This window comes from Delphinapterus leucas, chromosome 2 (assembly GCF_059928025.1).
Source record: "Delphinapterus leucas isolate spDelLeu-1000000601 "Yukka" chromosome 2, BTC_Dleu_Yukka2, whole genome shotgun sequence".
NCBI classification, from domain to species: domain Eukaryota; kingdom Metazoa; phylum Chordata; class Mammalia; order Artiodactyla; family Monodontidae; genus Delphinapterus; species Delphinapterus leucas.
In genome coordinates this window covers 168,194,310-168,219,569 of record NC_143130.1, presented here as the reverse complement: position 1 = coordinate 168,219,569, position 25,260 = coordinate 168,194,310, and the positions used below count along the sequence as shown (strand labels likewise).

Here is a 25,260-nt window from a genome sequence, read left to right as displayed (position 1 = left end):
TGTGTCCGCAGCAGGTGTGAGGAGCCTGAGGCTGACAGGCTGGACGGCCCCTGCCCACAGGCTTCTCGTCGTGCCACAAGTGACTCCAGGGGCACGGCTGTCATCCTAGCGGCATTCCTCCGCGAGCCCGCAGCTCCCCGGCATGGGCCTCTGCCCGGCACGGAATCCTGGGACCTTGTCTTCAGCCAGATGACTTTCACCTTGACGTCACATGTAGCTTCATCTCGTGGTGATGACCTGACGCCCAAGTCACTGGGTTAGTCTGGTTGGTTGCCGGAGCCTTTGCAATTCAGAATACGCTCTAGTCACATTGACAACAGTGGAAACAGCGTCAGGGATTGCCTTGAAAGTGCTGGAGCAGAACGGTGGAAGAAAGGGGAATTTATCACTGTATATCCCTTGGAGCCTTTTGAATTTCGTGCCATATCTGTGTTTTATCTATTAAACATATAAATCGATGGATCAAATATATATATAATAGAGGACATTCATTTCTTTAACACATATAAATGCAGCCCCTGGTTCTGTGCCAGGGGCTGTGATTCAGGCCGGGGATGCAGCCGTGGGCGAGGCGGGGTCCCTGTCCGTGAGCGGCTCCCAGCCTAGAGGAAGGCCGCCAAGCAGCAAGCAGTTGCCATCTGGGCTGGCTGCTGCCGGGGGGGGTCTCCACACAGGGTCTCATCCAGTAATGACGGATCTGAATCCTTAGCCTTAGCTTTTCTTGCTATTTCTACTTAGTTTTGCAGATGGAGCTTCCCCCAGTGCACATGTGGCGGCCACGGTGAAGCAGATCTAAGTAGAGCTGTCTTAGGAGGAAGGCGCAGGTGCACAGCATCTCGAGGGCTGGCCCTGGTTTTGGAGAGCTCGCCTCTTGGAGGAGGGTCTTGGTCCGCCCTTGGCTGAGCACCGACCTCTCTCCCTTGGTCTCAGGCCATGACTTAAAGTGTCCCGCTTCCCTCATTTGCTGGGGTTTCCTTCCTCCCTCCCTCCCTCCCTTCCTCCCTCCCTCCCTTCCTTCCTCCCTCCCTCCCTTCTTCCCTCCCTTACTCCGTCCCTCCCTTCCCTCCTTCCCCTTCCCCCCCCCCAGTTTGTATTGTATGTTTCCTTCCTTCCTTCCCCCCCACCCTTCCTTTCTTTCTTCTCATCTGCTCTTCCATTTCCTGAGGACTTTAGGTTAAAAGGCTAACTGGATTTTTTTTTTAATTGCGGTAAATTTACATAACATACACTCAGCCACTTTAAAAGGTACAATTCACATACACTCAACCACTTTAAAAGGTACAATTCAGTGGCATTTAGTACATTCACCCTGTTGTACAACCATCACCTCTAATTTCAAAACACTTTCATCACCCTGGGAGGACACCCCGGCCCCACTGAGCAGCTGTCCCCACTCCTCCCTGCCCCCAGGCCCTGGCAGCTACTAATCCGCTTTCTGACCCGTGGATTTACCTAGTTTGAGTATTTCATGTAAATGGAATCACCCATCACGTGACCCTTTGTGTCTGGCGTCTTTCACTTGGCGTAATGCTTTCAGGGTCATCCACATGGTAGCATGTATCCGCCCTTCATTCCTTCTTATGGCTGAGTAACCTCCCATTGTATGGATAGACCACGATTTGTCTCTCCATTTATCGGTTGGTGGACACTGGGCCGTGGCGACAGTGCTGCTGCCGAGTAACTGGCTTTTAACCTTCCTGCATTATTTCTCTGGGCCCCACGGATGTGGGGATTATCATTATCATTCACGTGGCGGTTGTTTATATCCTGTCTTCATCTGCTGCCTCGTCACCACAGTGATCTTTCTCAAACACCCTTCTGTTGAGAAACATTTCATGGCTGTCCCCCTTGCCCCTTCTTTTTCTCCCTCTTTTTATTTTGTTTTGCTTTCCTTTTCCTCCTGTAATGAAAACAACTTCATTGTCTTTCTGCCCCGTGCTACAGCCCAGCAGACTCCTTGAAGAATCAAACATTACATACAAACATGGAAAAGAAAAAAGTCACTGAGAATCCCACTCTTCTGAAAGAGTTGACTACCCACTGACATTTTAGAGATCACTTTGTCCTATATCTCTTTATGAACAAGTGCATGTACATCTATGTAAGTTTCAAGGAATGGGACAGTATCATAGACGTTTTATTGTGGATATTCCCCATCATTCTCCTCCCCTCCATTGACATCCCCACCCCAGCCCTGCCTCCTCAACCCCCAAACCCGGGTCAGCCATCTCATGTGTCCTGGGCACAGGCCCTAGAGTCAGAGAGCTTCGGTTTGAGTTCTGGTTCTGCCGCTTCCTAGTTGTGTGATCCCGGCAAATCATTAACCTCTTATGCCTCAGTCTTTCCTTCTGTAAAATAGGCATAATAATCACACCTATGTCAGATCATTCTGAGGGTTATTCGCTAATTCACGTAAAGTGCTCAGAACGGAGCCCTACACGTAGAGCTCATTAAACAGCGGCCGCGTGCTGCTGTGCTGTTTCTACCGCTGGGTGCCCAGGAGTTGCCAGGCATGGGGCAAGCAACTAAGTATACAAAAACAGTATCTTGTCTTCCAGAAACTTCCAGTCTATATAAGGAAATCAGAAAACAACACATGGAAAGGTAACCAGTTAGAGAAGACTAGATAGTGCAAGGCACGTTAATTGCAGGTGAAGGGACTAGGCCGGGTGCAGCAGAGCTGGCAGGTTGGGGGTGCCAGGGAGAATGACAAACAGCTGATGTATGAATTGGCTCTTCGGGGCCTGACAGGAATTAAGTCTAAGAGCAGAGGGACACCCTCATTATCAAGGTCACGGAGGTGCAGGGACATGAGGCCTTGCTCTCATGGAGGGAGGAGAGGAGGCGAGGACATTGGGTGAAAGCATGGAGCCAGGTTGCCAGGCCCTGACGTGTCTGGCACATCATCCTTCAGCTGCTCTGTGAGCAGATTCTCTTTGCCTCTGTGCCGCTGCAGGAACCTTCCTTTCTTCTGGGTAGAATCTTTCATGAACAGAAGAGTTCACCTCCACCAGGCTGCTGTGAGAGGAGAGGTCTTGCCTCCTTCCCACCCTGTCCTCATACCTTCCTCCCTTCTCTTGTCCCCAAACAGCGTCAACACTTATGCATCAGGACGCGGCTAGCGCGGGCCCAGGCACTCCCGCACCAGCAGGAACAGGGTGGGGGGCCCCCAGTCCACCTCCTCATAGTCACGACACCTTTGTGTGTGTCGTAAGCATTGTGCAGACTCCGCCCTTTAAGAACGGTGCTTATGCGGGGAGCAGAGCCACTTTGCAGAAAAGCTCTCCTCTCCGTCTCCGTGGTTCAAGATGGAAGTCTCGCCTCAAGATGGGCTGCTTTCTTGTGTGCCCACACGGTGCCTTTCTTTCTCTCGGGGCGCTGTTCAGCCGGATCCTGGGCAAGGAGCGCTGTGTGCAAAGGGAATTCAAACCAAAGGAGCATCACATCCTCATCCTAACGGGTTTAAACATAAGCGCAATGGTTACCGTATCTCCAGTGCTAGGAGTTTTCATGTTTTTAAAGACTGATGTGAAGCCCTGCTGAAAGGTTTGTGTAGGAAGGAACACTTCTTTTTCTCCCCCTTTTTAAACAGTAGCACTAGTTGGCATGACAACCTGCGCTATTAAAAGTAAAGCAACAAGCACCACTTTCTCTGTTTTTTAGAATGAACCCAAGCTGCTAAGGAATTGTTTCTTGAATTTGACTATTCATGGCTCCATTTTGACAGAACGTTTTGGGGTCCTTTTTGAAGGGTGTGTGTATCCCCTCTACACAGACATGGCAGCTTTAAAGACAGAAAGGGTTTTTTTTATCTTTCCTGTTGAATTCGTATTCATTTGTTTATGGTAAATCTCAACAACTTTATAGTTCTGTGGGTAGAACTGTCTGGCTCGTGCTTGTACCAAAGGGGCGTCTACACATCCGTACCCCAAACACTTATTTAATCAGGGAGCCTTGTAGAAAACACTTGAACATCTAACTACATCTGCTTAACCGGCCTATCATTTGTTAGTTTACACTAACATTTGGTATTTCATGCAGCCCCACTCACTCTGCAGAAACCCAGCCTTGACCTACACGCCAGGGTCCCTAGAAGGCATCAGGGTGGCCTGATGCAAACGGAGCCGCAGACTTCTGAGAAATCGAGGCAGAGCGTTTGGTTCGTGATAGGTGCACAATAAACACTTGCTGAATAAACCCGTGCTTCAAAACCAATGTACATTCTCATCCTGCTTTCCTTTGGTTTGGGGGTAAACTGTCCCTGGATGTGCAATGAGTATATCTTCCCCAGGGAGGCCCAAAGGTTAAAGGTCCTTTACTTGGGAAATAGCAGAAGAAGAGGTGGGCCCTGCTTGGGGCAGAGCACTGACTGGTGCAGATCCCAGCTCTGGTCCAGCTTTGGGGGTCAGCCCAGTAGGGATCAACTACATCATTTCTGAACGACAGGTCTGCCCTGAAGAATCTCAGCCACTGACGTGGCCACAGGTGTCTATATTCCCACCATTATGGGTATGTTTTTTGAATTAAGCATCATTGTTCTCTTCTTATGGCCCTCAAGGGAAAAACTTTTTCAACTTAAAAAATGCCATATTAACCATTTTAAAATATATGATTCAGTGGCATTAATTGGATTCACAGTGTTGTGTAACCAGTATGTCTGTTTCCAAACTTTTCCGTCACGCCAAACAGAAACTCTGTACCCGTTAAGCAATACTCCCCATTCCCGCAACCCCCATAACCTGGTAACCTCTAAGCTACTTTTTGTGTCTATGAATTTGCCTGTTCTGGGTACATTATACAAATGGAATCATGCAACACTAGTTTTTTGTTTCTGGCTGATTTCACTTAGCCTAATGTTTTCAAGGTTCAGCTATGTTGTAATAATATATCTGATAGCATGTATCAGAACTTCATTCCTTTTTAGAGCTGAGTAATATTCCATTGTGTGTATATGCCACATTTTGTTTATTCATTCGTCTGTTGATGGACGTGTGGATTGTTTTCACCTTTTGGCTATTGTGAATAATGCAGTGATGGACACGTATCTGAGTTCCTGTTTTCAGTTCTTTGGGGTATATGTCCAAGAGTAAAATTGCCAGGTCACATGGTAACTCTATGTTTGACTTTCTGAAGAACTACCAAACTGTTTTTCACGGCAGCTGCACCATTTCATGTTCCAAGCAGCAAGGCACAAGTGTTCCAGTTTCTCCACATTCTCACCCACGCTTTTATTTTTTGTTTTTGTTTTTTTGCTCTTGTTGTTGTATTATAGCCATTCCAGTAGGTGTGAAATGGTATCTCATTGTGAGTTTGCCTATTGACTAATGACGTTGAACATCTTTTCACGTGCATATTCATCGTCTGCGTATCTTGTTTGGACAAATGTCTGTTCAAGACCTTTGCCCATTTTTTAAAAAATTATTTTTTTATTTATCTAGCTTTGGCTGCTTTGGGTCTTCGTTGCTGCGTGCGGGCTTTCTGTAGTTGCGTCGAGCGGGGGCTACTCTCCGTTGCGGTGCGTGGGCTTCTCATTGTGGTGGCTTCTCCTGTTGCGGAGCACGGGCTCTAGGCGCCTGGGCTTCAGTAGTTGAGGCCCGTGGGCTCTAGAGCGCAGGCTCAGTAGTTGTGGCGCCTGGGCTTTGTTGCTCCGCGGCATGTGAGATCTTCCCGGACCAGGGATCGAACCCGTGTCCCCTGCGTTGGCAGGAGGATTCTTAACCAGTGGACCACCAGGGAAGTCCCCTTTGCCCATTTTTATATTGGGCTGTTTGTCTTTTTGTTGTTGAGTTATAGGAGTTCTTTATTTAATGTGGATAAGAACCTTAACAGATACATGATTTGCAAATACTTTTTCCCATTCTGTAGGTTGTCTTTTCACTTTCTTGATAATGTCCTTTGATGCGCACAAGTTCTTAATTCTGATGGAGTCTAGTGTACTGATTTTTTTCTTTTGTTGCTCATGCTTTTGGTGTCATATCTAAGAATCCATTGCCAAATCCAAGGTCGTGAAGATTTGTCTGTGGCCCCCCTTAAAGGACATCCAGAAGAATGGATCCTAACATTCGACCCATATTCAAGCATTCGTTGAACACCTACTTTGTGTAAGACACACCTCTGGGGAGCACCCAGGACACCTTACTTCCCTCCCTACATCTTGTGTGTGTCAAGGGGCCACCATGGTTGAAGTCCCTCGTGCCCAGAGCCAGGGAAGAAGGACTGAAAACAAAGACCAAAAGGTGAGGGCAGTTGGGGAGAGAGGAGGGAGAGGAGTGAAATGCCCATTTCCTGAGTTTAGGGATTCATTTTGTAAGAATAACAAAGGGCTACATCAGCAAAAGAGCAGATGGAGCGGTATTTGAGTAGAAACCTGGCAACCCTTTACTCACTGTGCAAACTTGATCCAGTTGCTTCACATCCTCGAAGGGAGAGCGTGCCGGAGGGTGGCGTCCAGCGTTCACGCTCTGTAATAAAGTCTGTGACCTTTGAAAAACAAGCCACTCTCTACTCCTCCCACCATGGCCAGAGGCAGCGGTGGCCTCTAATTTAAGCACCTGCCGAAGTAATAAAGGTTTGACACTCCTCTGCTTGGAGCCATATCACTGTTTTAGAGCAAAAAGAGAAACGGGAAGCGGGGGCACGGATGTGGGGTTTGCTCTGTTTTATTTCCAGTTTAAGGGGAGAAAACTTGAGCAAGCCTTGATGGGTGTTGTCTATGTTTTCTCAAAACTGGGTAGGAGGACTTTTATTTGTAGCTGAGAGTCCCATCAGCCTGACTTTTAGAAGCTTTTCCTGGCCCCAGACTCCTTGTAGAGTAGATCTCTCAAACTCCACTTTAATTTGTACTTTTATATGCAGTTAATTTAGAAATAAGGGCTCTGACCTGAGCATCATGAGACCTGGCTTCTAATTCCAGGGCTGCCACTGTGTGGCCCTGAGCCGGCCCTATCTCCTCTCTCTGGGTCTTAGTTTCCACGTCCTTAGTAAAGTAAGAATGGGACGAGATAATCTCGAAGGTCAACACGCTCTCTGATTATATCAATCTGTGGGTCTAAGATAATGGTCCAAAATGTCTAAATTGCTTAGATAGTTTTTCATTGCTTAGTTTTTCACCGCTAGAGCAAGGAAATGAAATATTATTCATATACCATGTTAAATTTTTAAAAATTGTTACACACCTGCCAGGAATTACATTTATTAATTGATTCATTAAGTATACACGATGTAGAAAAGAAAAGCTTCCTAATCAATTGAAGGATCTAGGTTATGAGAACTCGTAGGATATGGCCAGCCTATCCACAAAGGTGAATAATGAAGACAGTTCTCTATGTTATTTGTTCTATTTTAATAGTGATGAATTTTAGACATCCCCTCCAGGCTAAATTTGAGGGGTATCTGATTATTTTATTCCCGCCCCTCCCGCATGGGTTTTGGAATCTCACCGTTGAATTCCAAATATAGATGTTGGCTTTTCCTTGCTTGTGGTATTGCACAGCTGTCACTGCCATGCACCCAGTTCGTGTAATTGGGCTTTGCATACTAGGAAGGTAATTGCTAAATCCTTTTCTTCTGCCAGAAGAACTTCTCATCCCTGGAGCCCCCTCAGAGACGGCTGGTTTATGAAAAGCCAAATTAGGAGCCTGGAAGGGATGAGCTCTTGCTACCAAGAGGAAATAACATTTTTGGAAGTGACATTTTGATTACCACTCAAAGGATTAGGATGCCAATTAGAGTCTAATTATTGTTCTACCAAATATTCTTGGTATTAAATGAATGTTATCTGGGATTTAGAGAGAGGTGGCAGTAAGTCTGATTACAGCAAATGGACCTGTCTTTCCTGGTAGCGATAATACTGTTGCCAAATCCATCTTCTTTTCTTGTAAGGGAGATGATTTGGAGATGTCACCTGCTGTTTTGTGTGGGTGACTAAGGGATCTGCAGATCTGCATTGGAGTCCACGTCCCTCTCCCCAGGCCCACACTGCCGTCTCTCCACTGGACATTGGAAGTGGAAAAGGGCCAGCTCTCATCTCCCCCTTTCCACTTAGGGACTCCCTTCCTCTCTCCCCCTGCCCTCCACTGGCACCCCAGCCCCGTTCCCAGGGCTCCTCGCCGCAGATCTAGCCCTGCAGCAGGATCCACTACTTCTTTGTTTCATGAAAGCGACACCAGCAGTAGCATGTTTATTGCATTCACTCTGTACCAGACACTCTTCTAAGCATTTTACACGTATTACTTCCTTTAACCCTATAACAACCCTCTGGCTGGTGAGTTAGGCGTTTGGATTAAGCTTAGGCAGTCTGGCCTTAGAGCCGCTGCCGTCAGCACGCGCTGCTCTCCTCTCCAGCCACCAGCCAGGCTGGGTCTGGGGGACCGAAGCCGCCTCTTATATGCACCCCACTCCCGTCTGTCTCCATCCTGCAACACCTACATCTTCTTCCATTTTCATTAGTACCTCTTTTAGACTGGAACTGTTATTGAAATGTGAATTATCTCACTTTATAGCATATATTCTGTTCCCAGACTCCTTACTTCATTAAAACTGGAATTTTTAAATTTATGGACAAGATGTTGTGCTATCTGTGATCTGCATCAAAATAATATGTTGGGGAGAAATGGGTAGGGATATAAATGAAACAGGGTTGAGAACTGAGTTGGTAGTTGAAATAGGGTGAAGGGTACATGGGGATTTATTATGCTATTTCCCCTATCTTTGTGTTTGAAATTTTTCAACAATAAAAATTTTTGATCACCAAACTTCTTATTTATATCAAAGGCAGTTAACTCACAGAGAACAGGAATAGTAATAATAAAAAATTTTAAGACGGAAAATAAACTGGAAATTTTTACTCTGTCACATACATGTGTGTTTAAGGTGCTTAAAAGGGATAGCCAAACAGAACTGGGGTGAGCAAAGACCTAGTCTAAGAGGCAGAGGCTGTGGATAGCAGGTGCTCCAGTGACGCCCCAAGTTCCCTTTGGTCTTAGATGCATTCTTTGGAAGATCGCTTCCTATGTGATTGAGGTATGTCGACCTGAGTGCTTAGAGATTTATATAATCTCCGTGTTTACAGGAACATAGGGGAGGACGTGTTACATAGCCGAGCAGTACGCTTGGCATCAGGATTTCAGGAGCATCTGGAGCTGTCTGGGCACTTTTTCAGAGCCAGCTTGCCGTCATTGTATAGAGGATGCCAAGAGCCCACAGGAAGACAGAGCCATCAGCTCTGAGGCCAGAGCGCCAATACTTCTGAATTGGGGTGAAGGGTTAATTTGTAATTGTTGGTTTGCATTTCCTAACTCTCTTTATGACACCCCGATGGCTTATAATGGGACGTGGATAGTTAGAGTTATGAGAATGGGGTCCGAGCTGGGAGGGGCCTGTGAAAGATCTGCAGTGTAGAGGGAACCATGGCCTGTGTACATCTTTGTCAAATCGTGCACCTTTGAGATGGGCCACCGTGATGCTGGTGGGCATCTCTGGGATCTGTGAAGTTTCCTGAAAATTCTGCAAGCTGGAAAGGCCTCAGTCCTCAGAGCTCCAGGGATCCCCAAGAGGACACAGGAGCAAGGGCCCCTCAGCAGTAAAAAATATTGTTGAATCTCGGAAGTATTTCAGGGAACATGTGGCATTTTTAGGAGGCTTTTATTTAGCTATACTTTGCTTTATGCAGTACGGGTGGGCCCAATCAGTTGAGTGGCTTGTCTGTAATTAACGTCTCAGAGGCAGTGGAGTGCTATGGATAAGCGCTCCAGCTCTGGAACCAGACCACCTGGGTGCAGATCCTGGATCTGCCACAGCTCTCTGAGACCCTGCATGGTCACATGGCAGAGTTGTGCTCCATTTCCCTCCTCTGTAAATGTAACAGTACCTGCTTGGACCTTGTTGGGTCATTAGGACCAGCGAACGAGGCAGTTCTTGTAAAGCAATTAGAAGAGCACCTGGCTGCAGTGCTAGCAAAGAGCTTGTTGTCTCAGCGAGTCTGGGCTGTTGTAACAAAATACCACAGACTGCGTGGCTTGTACACAGCAAACGTTTATTTCTCACAATGCTGGAGGCTGGGAAGTCCAAGATCATGACTGGCAGATTTGATGTCTGGTGAAGACCTGCTTTCTGGTTGCAGACTGCCCGCTGTTCGCCCAGTGGAAGGGGCAAGGGATCTCTCTGTGGCTCCGCCCTCATGACCCAATCAACCCCAAAGGCCCCGCCTCCTAACACGGTCACATTGGGGATTAGGTTTCAACATAAGAATTTTGGGGGGGACACAGACTTTTAGTCCATACCACTTATTAAGGAAATAATAAACATGTATTCTAACAGTTTGCTTCCATAAAGTTGTACATTATTTTCAAGGGTCTCAGATTGAATCCTTTTCTAAAATGAGGAAACATTTTGTACAGTAAATAATTATTTCTGATATAATGTATTATACGTTTGAATTTTCATATATTAAATTTGGGTAAAATGATAGATGTCATGTTACATTTTCTCTCTTAATATAAGAATGTTAATTTTAGGTAATAGCTAACCTCTTTTTAGCACCTACTAGCCTGTATCTGAAGTACTGTTCCTGTTGCTTATTATGTATTAACTAATTTAATCTTCCTGATAACTCTCTACATTAATTACTGTTATATTTCTCACTTTACGGTGAGGAATCTGGGTATAGAGAAGTTAATTGGCTTGCCCAAATTCACACACTTAATCTGTGGTGATTCTTTATTTCTAGCTGCTGTACATGTCATGAATTCCCTATTCTGGAAGGTTCTCAGGCAGAAGTAGTACAACTGCTTGTTGGGGGCTGGGTGGTAGGGGGTGCTCTCAGAGGGGCCTGAAGCATTTGATCAGGTGCACCTTCAGAGCCTTGGTTGTAGGTAACAGACCTGACTTGTCAATTCAGGCAGAAAAGTCATGCATCTACCAATGCATACCGTTTAGCACACAGAAGGCTAAAGAACAGGGGTGAGCAGAAATTGAGGAGGCAAAGCCCCCTGCCCCAGTCTGGGAGGATACTGTTAACTCTGGAGGGCCTCCACCAACCCAGCTGCTACCGTGGCCCCCAGGCCTGGCCACGGAAAACAACTTCCAACAGCCAGTCCCCCTGCCCAGACCTCTGGATGCAGCTCGCTGGCAGGAGCATCTCACTGGCCAGGCTCAGGTCACGTGACACACTCCAGTTGCTTCCCTCCTTCGCTCACCCTTAGGTTTGACACCTGGAAAGCAGAGTCTGTTCCCCTTTTATCTAGGGTGTCCTTACCCCAACCCCTGCCTGAAAATAAACAGGAGAGTTTTGAGGTGATAGGCAGCCAAAATGACAAATGTCCCTTCCGTTAAGAGACTTCGACTAGATGCTTCCCAAGTTCCCTGATAGCCCCACGATTCTGAGTCTACTCTTTATGAGGGCTGGCATTTCCCTGGAGCTGGAGTGGAGCTCTGTACCAGTTAAGCTTCCATGAATGTTTCTCACTGAAGTTAATGAGTATGTTGGCCTTTGTCACAAAAGAAAATAAGGATGCACACTTATTTATAAGATCTAGCTTTTTGATTCAGAGCAGACTGTTTGAGCTGTGAGCTCCTTTTGTTTATCAGGAAAGAAGTTGATGTTTATCGTTCTTCTTCACAAAAGGAGGCAGAAAAGCACTTAAACCTTTAAATGTCTCCATGTACACATTTAAGTGCTTAGTGGTTATATTGCAATGAATTAGTTGAGTGGAGCTGTAGAACAAACCTCATTTTTGATCATTATCTACCTACTTCTCTCCACATACTGACTCCTTTGCCTACTTCCACCAATGTGATCATCATTCTGGTTTCCTTCTTCATCATCCCTCATCCCCCTTCCCTAAGTCAGTTTCCAAGCACTGTTGGCTTTTCACCGCTTGGCGTTCTCTCCTTAATACCTGTCCTCCCCCACGTGTTCCCAGCCCATGCCACCCCACACCTGGGTTAAGTCTTCCCGAACCACCCCATCTTGCCCACTTGATCTTCTCAGCAAGCTGCTTTCCTCTTTTTACACCCACTGTGCTTCTTAAAGGCACAGTAATGCTTTCTTTTTGCTCATCTGTGTAGCAGAGCAGGTAAGAGGGCTCTGGCGACAGATTCAGATCCCAGCTCTGCTATTCAGTGTTTTTATTAGTGAGAGGTGTATCCAGACGTAATGAACGAAACCACCATATAGTGAGTGCCTTAACCAAACATGAGTTTATTTTCCCCACGGCAGGAAGTCCGATGAGAGGCAGCAGCAGCATCTCATGATATCAGAGGCCTGGCGCCTTCTCTCTTTCTGCTCAGTCATTCTAGAGGGTAGCATTTGTCCTCATGCTTCTCACTTCCTGGCCGCCCCACCTCCAGTATTGTCCACCCCCGAGTTTTTGACTAAGTGTGTCTCCAGTGTGATCAAAATAAGGGACCAAGTGTCCGTTTTACATCCTGTACCATCATCAGCATGGGCTTATTAACTGCTTATACTTCGCTTCTTAATATATTTTTTAGTGCAGGTTTTCACAGTAAACCAACCAGCATAGTATTTACTGTGACTTTCTCTGTGAATACCATTTAAAATTCTGGAATTCTTTCCTCTCCTCTCACCCCTTCACTTTACCTGTATCATGACCTTCTCTGTGGCTCCTTTGTCTCTCAGCCCCAGCCCCCTGCCCCTCCCTCCTCGTGCATCCATGAATCCTGAGCATCCCACCCGTCCTTCTCCTCTGCTCCCGGGCTGCATGGAGCATCGCTGGAGAAAAGTGGCCACGTGGTGCTGTAGGGGCCACCGCATGTCCACATCAGTCTTTGAGGTGACCCTGATGGGAGCTGTCTGCCCTCTCAGGGTGAAGGTTTTGTTGTTGTTTAAGGCTTTTCTGTTCATTTAAAAACCTCCTTGGGAGAAGGCCTCACATGAGAGGCCCATTGTTCCAGGGGCCTGGCTTTCTAATTCATCTCTGCACTTTCTTCTCTGCCTGCTAGTTCCCCTCAGGTTGCCTCCCCAGTCTCTCTTTCTCTCTGTCTCTTTCTCTGTCGTTCTCTCTAATAAACACACACACACACACACACACACACACACTTGCATACACAGACCTTCCATGCCATGGGTTTGCTCCCGGGTATGCAGGCCGGAGACTCTGGGGGCCCCCTTCACTCCCTACATCTCACCAGCCACCCACTTCTTCCTTGGGTGGCCCTTCCTTGCTGATTCTAATTCAGACACATTTCTTGCTTCTGTCCTTGTTTCTGAAGTCCCTGGACCATTCTATCCACCTTATTCCTGGCCTTCATCCACCCTGGTCATACACCCCCCTCATCATACACCCCCCTCATCCCATGATCTCCCTTAGGTTCTGACGTGGTCATGTCACTGTGCAGAAACCAGAGGCTCCTTATGGACTGAGTGACCTGCATTTATAGATCTCCCGCCTCGGGTGGGCACTGAGGAGACAGAGAAGACAGGATCTCTGCCCTGGATAGTTTCTCAGAGTGGGACTGGGCTGGACTGGGCTGGGCTGGGCTGGGCTGGGCTGGGCTGGACTGGGCTGGGCTGGACTGGGCTGGACTGGGCTGGGCTGGGCTGGGCTGGGCTGTCTGGGTTGGGCTGGGCTGGGCTGGGCTGGGCTGGACTGGGCTGGGCTGGGCTGGGGCGGGTGAAGACATCACATTAACACAGGTATGAACTCTGGGAGCACAGAGGAGGGAGAACCAAAGCTGGGGAGGAGGAGGGAGATGGAACAACTCAGACAAGGAACCGCCATGTCAGACTCTCAGTGACGCGGCCCCAGCCGCGCCTGCCTCCTGGCCCCCCGTGCCCTCAGCTGGGTTTATACTGGACCACTTGTCATTGGCACGTCGAAGCATCCTCTTTCGTGCCTCCACGTCCTTGTTTGTCCCCCCTGTTCCCGGAGTACCGTTTCCGAATCCTAGCTGTGTTTTCTCCTTTCTCATCCAACAAAACTGGCTCAAGTACCAGTCTTCCCGGATGCCATTCCCGATGCCCGTGGCCACTTTCCCACAGTACTTTCTGTTTCCTCCTCTTGGGACACTTGTCAGTTGGGACCTTGTATTTGAGTAGTTTGTGTGCCTGCCTCTTTGCCTGCATTGGATGAAAAGCTACTTGGGATCAAGGGCTGTGTTATAGTCAGCTGTGGATTGCCCCCGGCTTCTGGCCCAGTGGGCTGCCTCGGGGGGCGCCTCGGGAGGGTTCGGAGGAGCAGGGTGCTTTAAGCATTCCAGGGAAGCAGATGTGGTAGGACTGCTCTTAGTGCACACAGACGCACGCTCACACCTGCCCAGCGGTGCCACCGGCAATTCTTACCGGTCTGCATTTGTTCTTCTTTCCAAACCAGTGCTTAGAAAGAGCCATGAAGTTTGCCTTTGAGGAGTTCCACCTCTGGTACCAGTTTGCTCTGTCACTCATGGCTGCTGGAAAAGTGAGTCTCCCTTTGTGACGTGCAATCCTCTGTGTTGACGGTTAACGTGAATTTCATGGGATGACGTGATGCCTAGTAGATGTCTACACCAGCTATTTGAAACTGTCCTGTGGTCATTTATAAATGAGCGATCGAATTTAATTATTTGGGGGCCAACATGGACACATCACTGATTAGAAAATTTTGAAATTCTTGCCTTTTTCTAGTCATTGTAACTTTATTTATCTGAAGCTGTGGCTTAAACTAAGGTCAGTTCTTCACACTGACCCCTTTCACTCATTTGAGAGTGTAAACTATTCCTGGCAGGGGAAATCTGCTAATTATCGTTAGCAAGATGTGATATGAGACAGTGTACGGTATTGGTTGAAAGCAAGGGCTGTGGAGAGAGAGGCCTGGTCCTGACCTCGAAGCCGTGTGACCCATGGCAGGTCACTTAGTGTCTCAGCTTCCTCTTCCGTCTCATGGAGAAATGGTACCGACTTCACAGAATTGTCATCAGGTAGTGAGATGATACCCACAAGGTGTTTAGCATAGGACCCCCAAAACGAACACACTCAATAAAGATAATAGCCACTGTTATTCTTGTTAATTTGGGCCCTTTAGTGAATTGTAAAGTCTGAGACACAAGATTATTTGGGCGAAGTGGAGTGGTATGCTTTCAATTCTGAATGGTATGCTTTAAATTAGATAGTTTCTTTTTTATAATAATGTAAACCTCCACTGTCTTTATTTTTTTCTTACTTTTACAATGGCTACACAAGTAGGGAATAAAACTAGGGGGATTCTGGGGCAGGGTTTTCACTTGTTTTAACTGCAGTTTACTCCCCAGTCCCCCAAAAGTTCCAAGCTCAGGTTATCTCCATCCCCAGGCCCTTGCTTCATTGGGTGAAAGTTGGAAAACCTCATTAAGAGTGTATCCTAACCAGAAACCCCACTGGGAAGGCTTTAGTGTTTGGTTCTGTCAAAAATTTTGAGTTTCACAGAAATGATCTCCTTTTGCCAAGTCTGCTCGCGCGGTGAAGGTGCTGAAAGAGTGCATCCGCCTGAAGCCGGACGACGCCACCATCCCACTTCTGGCCGCAAAGCTGTGCATGGGCTCCCTTCACTGGGTGAGTGGGGCTGGGGCCCTCCGCATGTGCGGGGGCTGCCACCCTTTTGATTCCTAGGCAGAGAGGAAATAATAGCAGTTCATCAGCTACACAAAAGCAAGGCTGTTCAGAGCCCCGGGCTTCTGGCCCAGGCTACAGCCCTCCTCAGGCCTCAACCCCACCCCGAGGACTTTGGGGAATCAGTACAACTCCAGGTTTTTCTTTTTCATGGGAATGTGCTTCAAAAGTAGAAATGGTAAGATGGAATTGGAATTCCTACTCAGATGCATCCTGTATGTAAGTCATATGGGACTGAAAAAGTCTATGTCACTCAGTGATTCCCTCCTAGGAGAGCCTGAGCTTTTCTGTAAAGCCAAGAGTCAACCTCTACTTTAGCTCATGTGTAATCCCAGCTTCCTTCATTCCTCTTCCTGCACAGAGGCTTTCCGCTTCCAATGTTCTTGTTCAGCTTTGAATCTGGGAAGAGGCTGATTTGTAACAGTTGTAGTACCTCAAAAACGTACTGTTTGAGCAGAAACTAGAAAACTCAATTGATCGCCACATACGATGGAGTTTTAATGTCTTTCTCTAACTTCATGTCAAGGTTAGTGATAAGAAGAAGTTGCCCAAAAGACTGAGGCACCTGGCTAAGGTTTTTTACCACGATGGTCCTTGCTGCTCTTTTTTTTCCATTTATTCTCACCCAGCAGGGCGCAAGTAAACATTGTGAAGAAAGTGCCCTACTTTGGTCAAATTTTTCTTGGGAAAGTGTGGAAGAAAAAACACATTTTGAAATGTGGCTCTCACCTGAAACACAGCCGTGAAGGTGTTGTGTGGTCCGTGCAGGTTTTAACACTTTGGTGTGGCAAGTGAGGGGACATGCAGGCAGGCCCCGAGAGTGGCTGGAGCAGTGGACCGAATCTTTCGGTTTTGAAAATGCCAGCTTCCGGCTGTGACTCTGCCACACTCCTTCCAGCGATGGCATCGTTCATCACCATAACACCTAACATAAACCTGACTCTCTTTTACAAGATGAGAATAACAAATCTTTTCTGTATTTTTTTTTACATTTTTATCATTAAAATTTCCAAATACCACAAAAGTAAGGAGTATAATCAACTATCATCCATGTACTATCACCCAGCTTCAGTAACATCAACACTTACCATACCCCGAAGGAGCAAATCTTATTATTTTTGCCTCTAGTGAGTTGTGCAAAAGGCCTTATTGTGGGTGTAGTTTACAGGTGCACATTCTTCCCTTTGGAATCTGCCAGTGCGAGGTCTGTGTGCCGTGTACTGTAAAATAAATAGCTGGAGTTTTGAAATTTCTAACAGCTTGTGGGAAAGAGAATCCAAGCCTAAAAGATTCTTTATGTCATGCAAAAAAAGGAAAGAACCCAAGCACAAAATATTTCAAGAACTTTATTCTTTACAAATTATACATACATGTATATATAACTTCTGAATACCTAGCACAATCTAATCACAGAGCCAATCAGTGAAAAACAGAGACGACAAAGAGCCCCACCAAGTATGAAAGTGACCTCGGAAAAGAGGGCAAAAAAGCAATAAGGAAAGATTGAAAGCAAAAAGGCAAGGTGGGAATCCTGAGGACTGTTGAGAAGCTGAAATACAGAAAACAGAATCACCAGAGTGGAACTGGAAGGTCTGGGAGTTATTTTCACAGTGGCGCATCAGAAACCGCTTAGGACAGCAGGTGCTTACGGGAACTCATGTTAGAAATTCTGCAGGCTGTTGCTGTTGTTTTTAACTTACCTGGTTTTTCAGTTGGAAGAGGCTGAGGAGTTTGCCAAAACCGTCGTTGATGCGGGAGAGAAAACGTCAGAGTTCAAGGCCAAAGGCTACTTGGCCCTGGGGCTTACGTACAGTCTGCAGGCCACTGACGGTGAGCGAAGTCCCCGCCCACGGGAGCTGGGGAGCCACCAAGTCTGCACTGCAGGACCGGCCCATCCCCTGTCTCAGGAGGGCGCATGGCTGGTTCCTCGTTTGCCGTCTTATGGGGACCTGCCACCGCTGTCCTCTTTGCTTGGACTGGTCGGAGAATGGGAGGGAAGAAATGCAGGCCCTGTGCCCCGGCTCCCAGGCCCTCTTCACAGGTGCACTGTGCTGGTGGTGCCCAGCTGGCAGCTGTAGGGATCTGTCCTGAGGAGTGAGGTGAGCAGGGCCCTGAGAGAGAATTCACCCCACCCGGCCTTCACCTGACTCTGCCCCAGCGCTTGGCCTGAGCTCTCCCCATGTGGAGGGATGTTGGGTCTTAGGCTAGGAATCTAGAAGCATTCAGGGCCCACCTCCTCCAGAAAGCATCCCTTGATTTATCAGTACCTGCCCCTTCTCCATTTGCACTTTTTTTTTTTTTAACAACTCTTTTTTATTTATTTATGTTTTAGCCGCGCCGCGCAGCATGTGGGATCTTAGTTCCCCAGCCAGGGATCGAGCCCATGCCCCCTGCAGTGGGAGCGCGGTGTCTTAACCACTGGACCGCCAGGGAAGTCCCCATTTGCACATTTTAATTCATGGATACGTACATGTGTAGTATAGCGGCTCATAGCACATGCAGTGACATTACACGTTTGGGATGTATTTACTGTTTTGGTGGATGGGCTTCCGGCTAAAAAAAAAATCTTAATTATGTTTTCTATACTTAATGAGTTTTCAGTTATATGTTTGCAGAAAGGGTAAATTGGTAAATTGTTTTTCTGAACTCCTTCTATTATTCCTTTTACATTTTGTTGTTAAATGTAACACAAATACCCAAAAAAATCTCAAAAATGATTGTCCAACTCAGTGAATTAGTATAAGGGAATGTATTCTTATAAGCAGCACCCTGCTTAGGAGATAGAACCTTGCCAGCTACCTGGGAGCCCTTTACGTGCCCCTCCCAATCACAAGCCCCCTTAAGAGAAAACACTACCCTGACTTTTATGGTATTCATTTTCTTTTGCTTTCTTTGTAATTTTGCTATAGTTTATTTTACATGTTACCCCAAATCTTTCTTTCCTCTGCCCTAAAATATCAAAGGCCCTGGAGAAGTTTTGCATATCAACTGATTTTCAATCATGGATTTTTTTGGCTAATTTTTCATATACACTGGCAATACCCAGAACATTTTTTTAACTATAGTAGGCTTTCAGTGAAGGGTAAATTTCATACCATATATTTATCCATATAACTTCTTAGTTGAGACTCTACACCTAATTAGCCCTGTAATTTTGGGAGAGTCACGTGACCCTGCTGGGTCTCACCTGTATCCATGGTTCTCTTGGGACAGCTCTCTGGGTGCCTCTAGCTCATTCACTGTTGTAAGTTAGTCATGGCTTACAGCTACATCCAGCTCTGGGCAGCCTTCCACCATCCTCAGAGCGATGTCAGGATGGGATCTGCCATGTTGGATTTGTTAGATAAGGACCATCTCCAGGTGCAGCCATAAACAGGTTCCTCTAGGAGTTTTTCTGTTGTCCCAGGAAAAAGTACCTTTTTAGTTTCTATAAGACTCTAAGGTGGCATTTCTCACATGCTGTCTACAGGGGAAGTGTTGAGCTGATTTTCCAGTATCGGTGTTGGGTTTGCCCTGTCTGTCCCTGGTGTTCACATCAAGGCATTAAAGGTCCTAGCCCTTGCCTCCGTGAATTAAACTGGCCTTCCATGGCATCAGGCTAGTGTCCTTGGTTTTCGGTGCCAGAAGGAACTCTGAAGGCCGTCAAATCCACCCACTGGTGCTTGAATCTCTTCTATTCCATTCTGGCAGAGCCATTCTTCACCCGTGAATTACATGCCTGCCCTTGAGAATGTTTTCCTCTCTGGAGTTCCCAGCTGGTCTTTTGAAGACAGGCTGCTATTCCTGGGGGTACCAAGAGTGACCAGCCAACTCTCACTCTCGCCTTGGCATGGTTCCACAGTTATGCCCAACGAGTGCAAGGGCCTCAGGCTGACACGGCCTTCGTTTCCCGTCCTCGACAGTGCCTGGGACAGGACTGGGCACATAAGCTCCCAGAATTTGTTGCTCTTAATCCAGTCAAATGTTTAGTTTTTGTGATGGGTTTTCTATTTGTCAGAAACTCCCTGATCTCCCATGCCACTGACTAATCGAACCCTTTTCTTAGCTTCTTTGCGAGGGATGCAGGAGGTCCTACAGAGAAAGGCGCTTCTTGCATTTCAGAGGTGAGTGGGAGTTCATCTTTTCACTCGGCTGTACATAATGACACCAAAGTATGATAAGTATAAAAAGAAGAGATATTTATAAAGATTATGTAAACAGTGTTTTACCCCTGGGAGTCTTTCCTCTCGAGTACCGAACAGACAGTATAAAACTTGCTGCATCACTTGTTGCCAGGTAAATCTGCATTCTTGATCTGTTTATTCATTCGGGCACATTTTATTCATTCCTAATAAAGCGATTCCAGCTCTAAGAGAGGTACTTTTTTATGTCTAGGGAGATGATTCCTTTTATTAAAGACATTTTTTATCATCTAGAAAAAGCATCATTCTTTGCAACCTTTTTTTTTTTAACATGTCAATCTGCAGATTTTTATATTACGAAATGAAAAGGCCAGATTTTAGGGCAGTCTCTGAAATACTTATAAGACAGTCAGGCCGGCAGGTCCCAGGCCTCTCCATCCCCTCCATGCTCCATAATACCTTATGCTTATCTCCATCGCTGTACCTTTCACGAAATTAGGAGAAGCCCTTATAATTAGAGACCGCTTGCATGTCACAGTGGCCTTTCACACCCCTTACTTGATCCTCGCCGCACACCAATAAGGTAGATGGAACAAGTCGTGTGTTCACTGCAGGTGAGGGACCGAGATGCAGGGATGAAGAGCTGGAATCCTGTAGCTATTGAGGTCAGGAAGGTCAAGGTCTCTGACGCTGACTGGCTTCTCTGGTACCTACTATTCCACACTTCCCTCATTTTATTCTTACTGCAGGCATAATAAATCACTAACATGAATCACTGTCTGAAAGTATAGCCCCATGATGTCCAATATAGAATTGGTATTGATCCTGTCACCTTAAATATACCTGAGTTACTTGATTTCTTGGAATTATATTAGAAAGTTAGTTACTTAACCAAAAGTTTTACGAGGACCTCTCAATACCTAATAACCGTTGTTAGATTTCTTTCCTTAGAACTAGGGCTGCCTGTAGATTTGTCACAGTGTACATGCTCCTTTTTATCACGAAATCATTAGCACTTGGTTTCAGTTAGTCTGAAACATTTTCATCTCTTTTCTTTCCATTTCCTAGCAGGCGTGCCCAAAGCTCCTTCACGCTGTCGGTCCCAGACTGGTTAATGACAGAAGGTACCAACTGACAGCAGCCAACAGACCTCCTATCTCTGTGCTAAGTTTTTGTTGATACTCTTCAGCACGGAGTGTGGAAAGCATTTCCATTTCAAATGATTTGGAGTTTTAAATTTTCCAGTCCCAGTTTGTAAAACCCACACATGGATGCCTAAGAAAGTGGTCATTACATCTGTTTCACTGTTTCACTTTCCTTAAATCAGCTCATCTTACTGGCTCTCTAAAAACAGCCATGGTGGTGGTCTGCTTGAGCCGCAGAATTCATAACTTCATGTTATATAACAGCTGTTCCATTGGCCTGAATTTCTTTTTTGTTCCTCTTTTGCTTAGTTTCTAATTCAAAGGGATTTTTAAAATATTAGTTCATATGGGAATAAAGCGGAATAAAATCCTACTAACCTACGTGATTCTATTGGGGAAGGCTAACCTAAATTTGTATCTATGTGTATTTAAGGGTATTTTTCAAAGTAATAAAAATATTTGGTTTCAAGTACACATGAACTAGGACTATCCTAGTGTACTGTACAAAAGTCTGTAAGGGAAAGATTTTAAGTAAATAAGAAGGATTTGTATTACTTCTTACATGTAAATGAGTATTTAAAAATCACTTGGATGAGAAATATTTTCTTACTTTATATTTTAAATCTTCTCCCCACAATTCTGTTAATACTATTGTTTAGCAAATTTTGTTTAAAAAGAAAACGGTGTATCTCAAAAAGTGGTGAGGTTGCAGATACAGCGTGTGAAAATTAACTCAATTATGACTGGAGTCAGAATTCAAAAAGGTTTGCTCTCTCCTGGATTCAGAGAGGTGATTTTTGAAGACATCCCAGTTGCATGATGGCATCTTAATGTTGAGACCCTCGGCTGTTCATACACTCATAAGCTCAGCCCAAGAGGCTGAACCAATTCATATGTCCTGTACAAAAGTATAGTGAAGAAAAACTGTTGTTTGCAAAGCTTTCTAGGATGCTGTATTGATCTCAGTGGTGGCTCCTGGGGGCTCTCACATCCTACAGAGAAAAGCCAGGCTGGAAACAGTCGAGCGCATGTCTCAGCACCTTGCCCCCCAGCATGCAGGAATCTGGGCTGCGTGGTGTCACTGGTGTTATCATTCAGTGTGGTAGAAGGGACACAATCTCACAATCTCACTTTTATTTTCCTCTCCCACTCCTAGCTTGAATTTAAGTTTGAATGTGGTATGTTTTGTGGGTATGGAGTAACCAGCCAGCCTGGTTTGTTGGGAACTGAGCAGTTTCCCAGAATATGGGACTTTCAGTGCAAACACCAGGAAAATACAGGACAAACCAGGACAAGTGGGTCATCCTATGTGTGTAAGTAATGGGAGGTCCCTGAGTAATAGATTTAACCAGGTTTGCACTTTTCTTTCTTAACATAATGATACACTAGTCCCATGTCTACTGTAATCAGGATTGAAGGGGACTTCAAGGAGAACTGGCTAAATAAGGCAGCAGGGTGATATGGTGGAGAGACCAGGCCTCGGAATTTCACTTCTGGCTTTACCTCTTTTGCTTGATGTTCTCGAACAAGATGCTTAATAATAGATGCTTCATAAATTGTAGTTATTATTGTTACAAGGGGTACATGTCTTAATGGACCAGGGTCAAAACTGATCAGCTGTCTCTGTATTCTTGGTTCAGCTCCAGAGGATGTTGGAGCCAGAGTCTAGGAGAATGATGCAGTGGACCTCAGGGCAGTCTAAGTTTTAGCCAGGTGATCTGGGAGGCCCATCGCATGCACTCCAGTAGCAGTCTGGCATACCCTTCTCAGGGCACTGCTCGTACTGCACTGTAATGATCATTTAGGTCTCCCCCTCTGTGGTGTTGGGGGGAGCTCCTCAAGGAAAGGCACTTGTATTATTCATCTCCAAGCTCCCTAAAAGTTAACACAGGCCTGGCATCACAGTAGGTACTGCATAATGTGGATGGATGGGTGAGTGGATGGATGGATGGATGGATGGATGTTTGGATGGATGCATAGATGGATGGGTGGATGGATGGATGGATGGGCGGGTGGATGGTTGGATCTATGGATGGTTAGATGAAGGGGTAGATGGATGGGTGGGTGGATGGGTGGATAGATGGGTGCCCTCAGTGGGCCAGTGTCTTGCAATTCTTTCTTTTCCTATGGAATAAAAATGGAATTAATGGGTATGGAGGTGCTTTGACAAGGGAATCACTTTGTGAGCATCCCTGTAGTGACATTGTTTAGGTCTCTGATTTTCTCTTAGCAGCCTCACCAGGTGCTCACAGCAGGGAATGGGATTCATAGCGCTGCTCTAAATTCATGTACAGAGTCCAGCAAGCTTGCAGTTTTCAAGATCACTAACGTCCTTCCTCTCACCTGCATTGCTTGATGATTTCTGTCAAGCACATTTTCTGTGGGCATACAAATGTGGTGTTGTCACAGGAAGCCTAGCTGCCGAAGTTGTCCTGCGCAACTGGAGCACGTTTTCAGGACTCTACCTGAGATGAACATCTTGCACTTTTTCTAGTTTTTTTGAGCATCTCCATGTTTCCTTTTTTCTTTCATAGGCTAAAGTGGCCAGTTTAACGTATTAGCCAAATTATTGAAATAAGGTTTTTTTTAAATGTGTATGCTTAAGTTGTGCCTCGCTAGAAATTTGGCTGTTGGATATTCATTATTAGCCAAGTTGATGATTCTTCCGATGTTGTCCTAAGGTACCCCAGTGATGCCAAGATTTCTAGCACTTCTGTTTGTTTCTTAGTGCTGTGGCTAACAGTTAATAATCATTTGAAGAGGCTAAGGTAGGGCCTTTGGTCAGAACTATTCTTATCCACACCCTGAGTTCACCAGACCATTGTCAGCTTTTCACTTGGTTGGTGTTGGGTAGAAACAACCATGATTTGATTTAACTTCATTTGTAAAAACTCTAGACTGTGCTGAGAAAATTATAGCTCTGTGGAATTCTTTTTGAGGGTTGTAGAAAGCCGGTTTAATTGTGAAAGAAGATGTGATAAAATAAATAATGCTAAATTCAAAGTCTCTTCATAATCCATTTTGTATTCATTTTCCCTGAATAATTGGGAGAGACAGAAACCATGACATTCCAATCTCACTTTTTATGAACACCAAAGAAAAATATTCTTTGATGTATAAATGCATGGAAAAACCAATGCCTGTCAAGTAATAAAAACTGGGGCATGCTGAGTAGGCCTCTGCTAGAAATAAGACATCTCAAAGGGCAACACAGGCAAATCCTCGGCCTCAGCCTCTTAGACTAAAGTGAGAAGAGCCCTAAGGCCGTGTCTGGAGGCAAACTTACTCCTGAAGATTCCCCAGGGATGGGAGTTTTGCTCTTAAGGTTAAAAAAAGGACAGAGGACACCCCCCACCCCCTAGTTCCCCCCAGTTGCTTGTGGTAAGATACAATTGACTTCCACATAAAAGCAAGAATGACGTGTCTGCCAACAAGTAGGAGGCCAGCATAGCCTCTTCCCATTGGTGTCAAAAGCCAGCTGATAGACTAAGTCTGGTGTCTGGCCACAAAGTCTTACATGTCATGGTTGCATGTAATTAGGTAAACTGCGTGGAACTTAGTAGAAGCTTCAAAAGACTGAATGAATATCCTCCATTTCTCTCTATAGTTCATCAAAAAACCAAAACCTCATTTTACAAGCAAAGCCAGGCCTTTGATTTTCATATGGTTTCTCTGAAATCCAGAAATTTGGATAAAGTAGTTTTAAGACCAAGCGAAAACTTAACCAAAGCAGCCGTCGCCTTGCCAAGTATGCTCACAGCCTCACCGTGTCCCAGCGTGACACGTGGACTTCTCCTGCTCAGCCCAAGGGAGGCGTCTGCTGGGGAGGTCAGACCTCAGGGCCTGTGGCTTCTTCAGCCCCAGGCTCCTTCTCAAAGTCAAGGCCCATTGGCTGCCATTTCAGATGCTAAACAAAACAGAAACATGTTCCTGTGCCATTCCCATGTACAGTGGCAGGAGGAAACATGCATGCCATTTGTTCATGGACAGAGGAGAAGAGTTTAAATGAAACATTAAATAGTTAAATTAAATATGGGGCCTTGGTAAAATAATTAATAAGAACCTACTGTATAGCACAGGGAACTCTACTCAATATTCCGTAATGACCTATATGAGAAAAGAATCTAAAAAAGAGTAGACATATGTATAACTGATTCACTTTGCTGTATAGCAGAAACTAACACATTGTAAATCAACTATACTCCAATAAAAATTAATTTTAAAAAAATATGGGGCCTTAGTATAAATAAAAATACAAATGGGAATACTTGTTTGACATGGAAAATAAAAATGGCCTCTCTCATGTACTAATAGCTGCAAATACTTTTTCAGGGCCCACAGCCTGTCACCTACAGATCACCAAGCAGCTTTCTACCTGGCTCTGCAGCTTGCCATCTCCAGACAGGTCAGTTCT

The 25,260-nt window shown here is 45.7% G+C and overlaps 1 protein-coding gene across 2 annotated transcripts in view; it reads left to right on the top strand.

Annotated features, from left to right (window-relative positions):
* Positions 1 to 25,260, top strand: part of TTC7B (tetratricopeptide repeat domain 7B) — a 239,346-nt gene that overhangs the window by 124,740 nt on the left and 89,346 nt on the right. For both annotated transcript variants that reach the window (XM_089908118.1, XM_022576286.3), the window contains exons 10-14: positions 14,331 to 14,414; positions 15,419 to 15,523; positions 17,293 to 17,410; positions 19,626 to 19,683; positions 25,179 to 25,251. In XM_089908118.1, the coding sequence (XP_089764244.1) occupies positions 14,331 to 14,414; positions 15,419 to 15,523; positions 17,293 to 17,410; positions 19,626 to 19,683; positions 25,179 to 25,251 (438 nt within the window). The remainder of the gene's footprint in view (positions 1 to 14,330; positions 14,415 to 15,418; positions 15,524 to 17,292; positions 17,411 to 19,625; positions 19,684 to 25,178; positions 25,252 to 25,260) is intronic.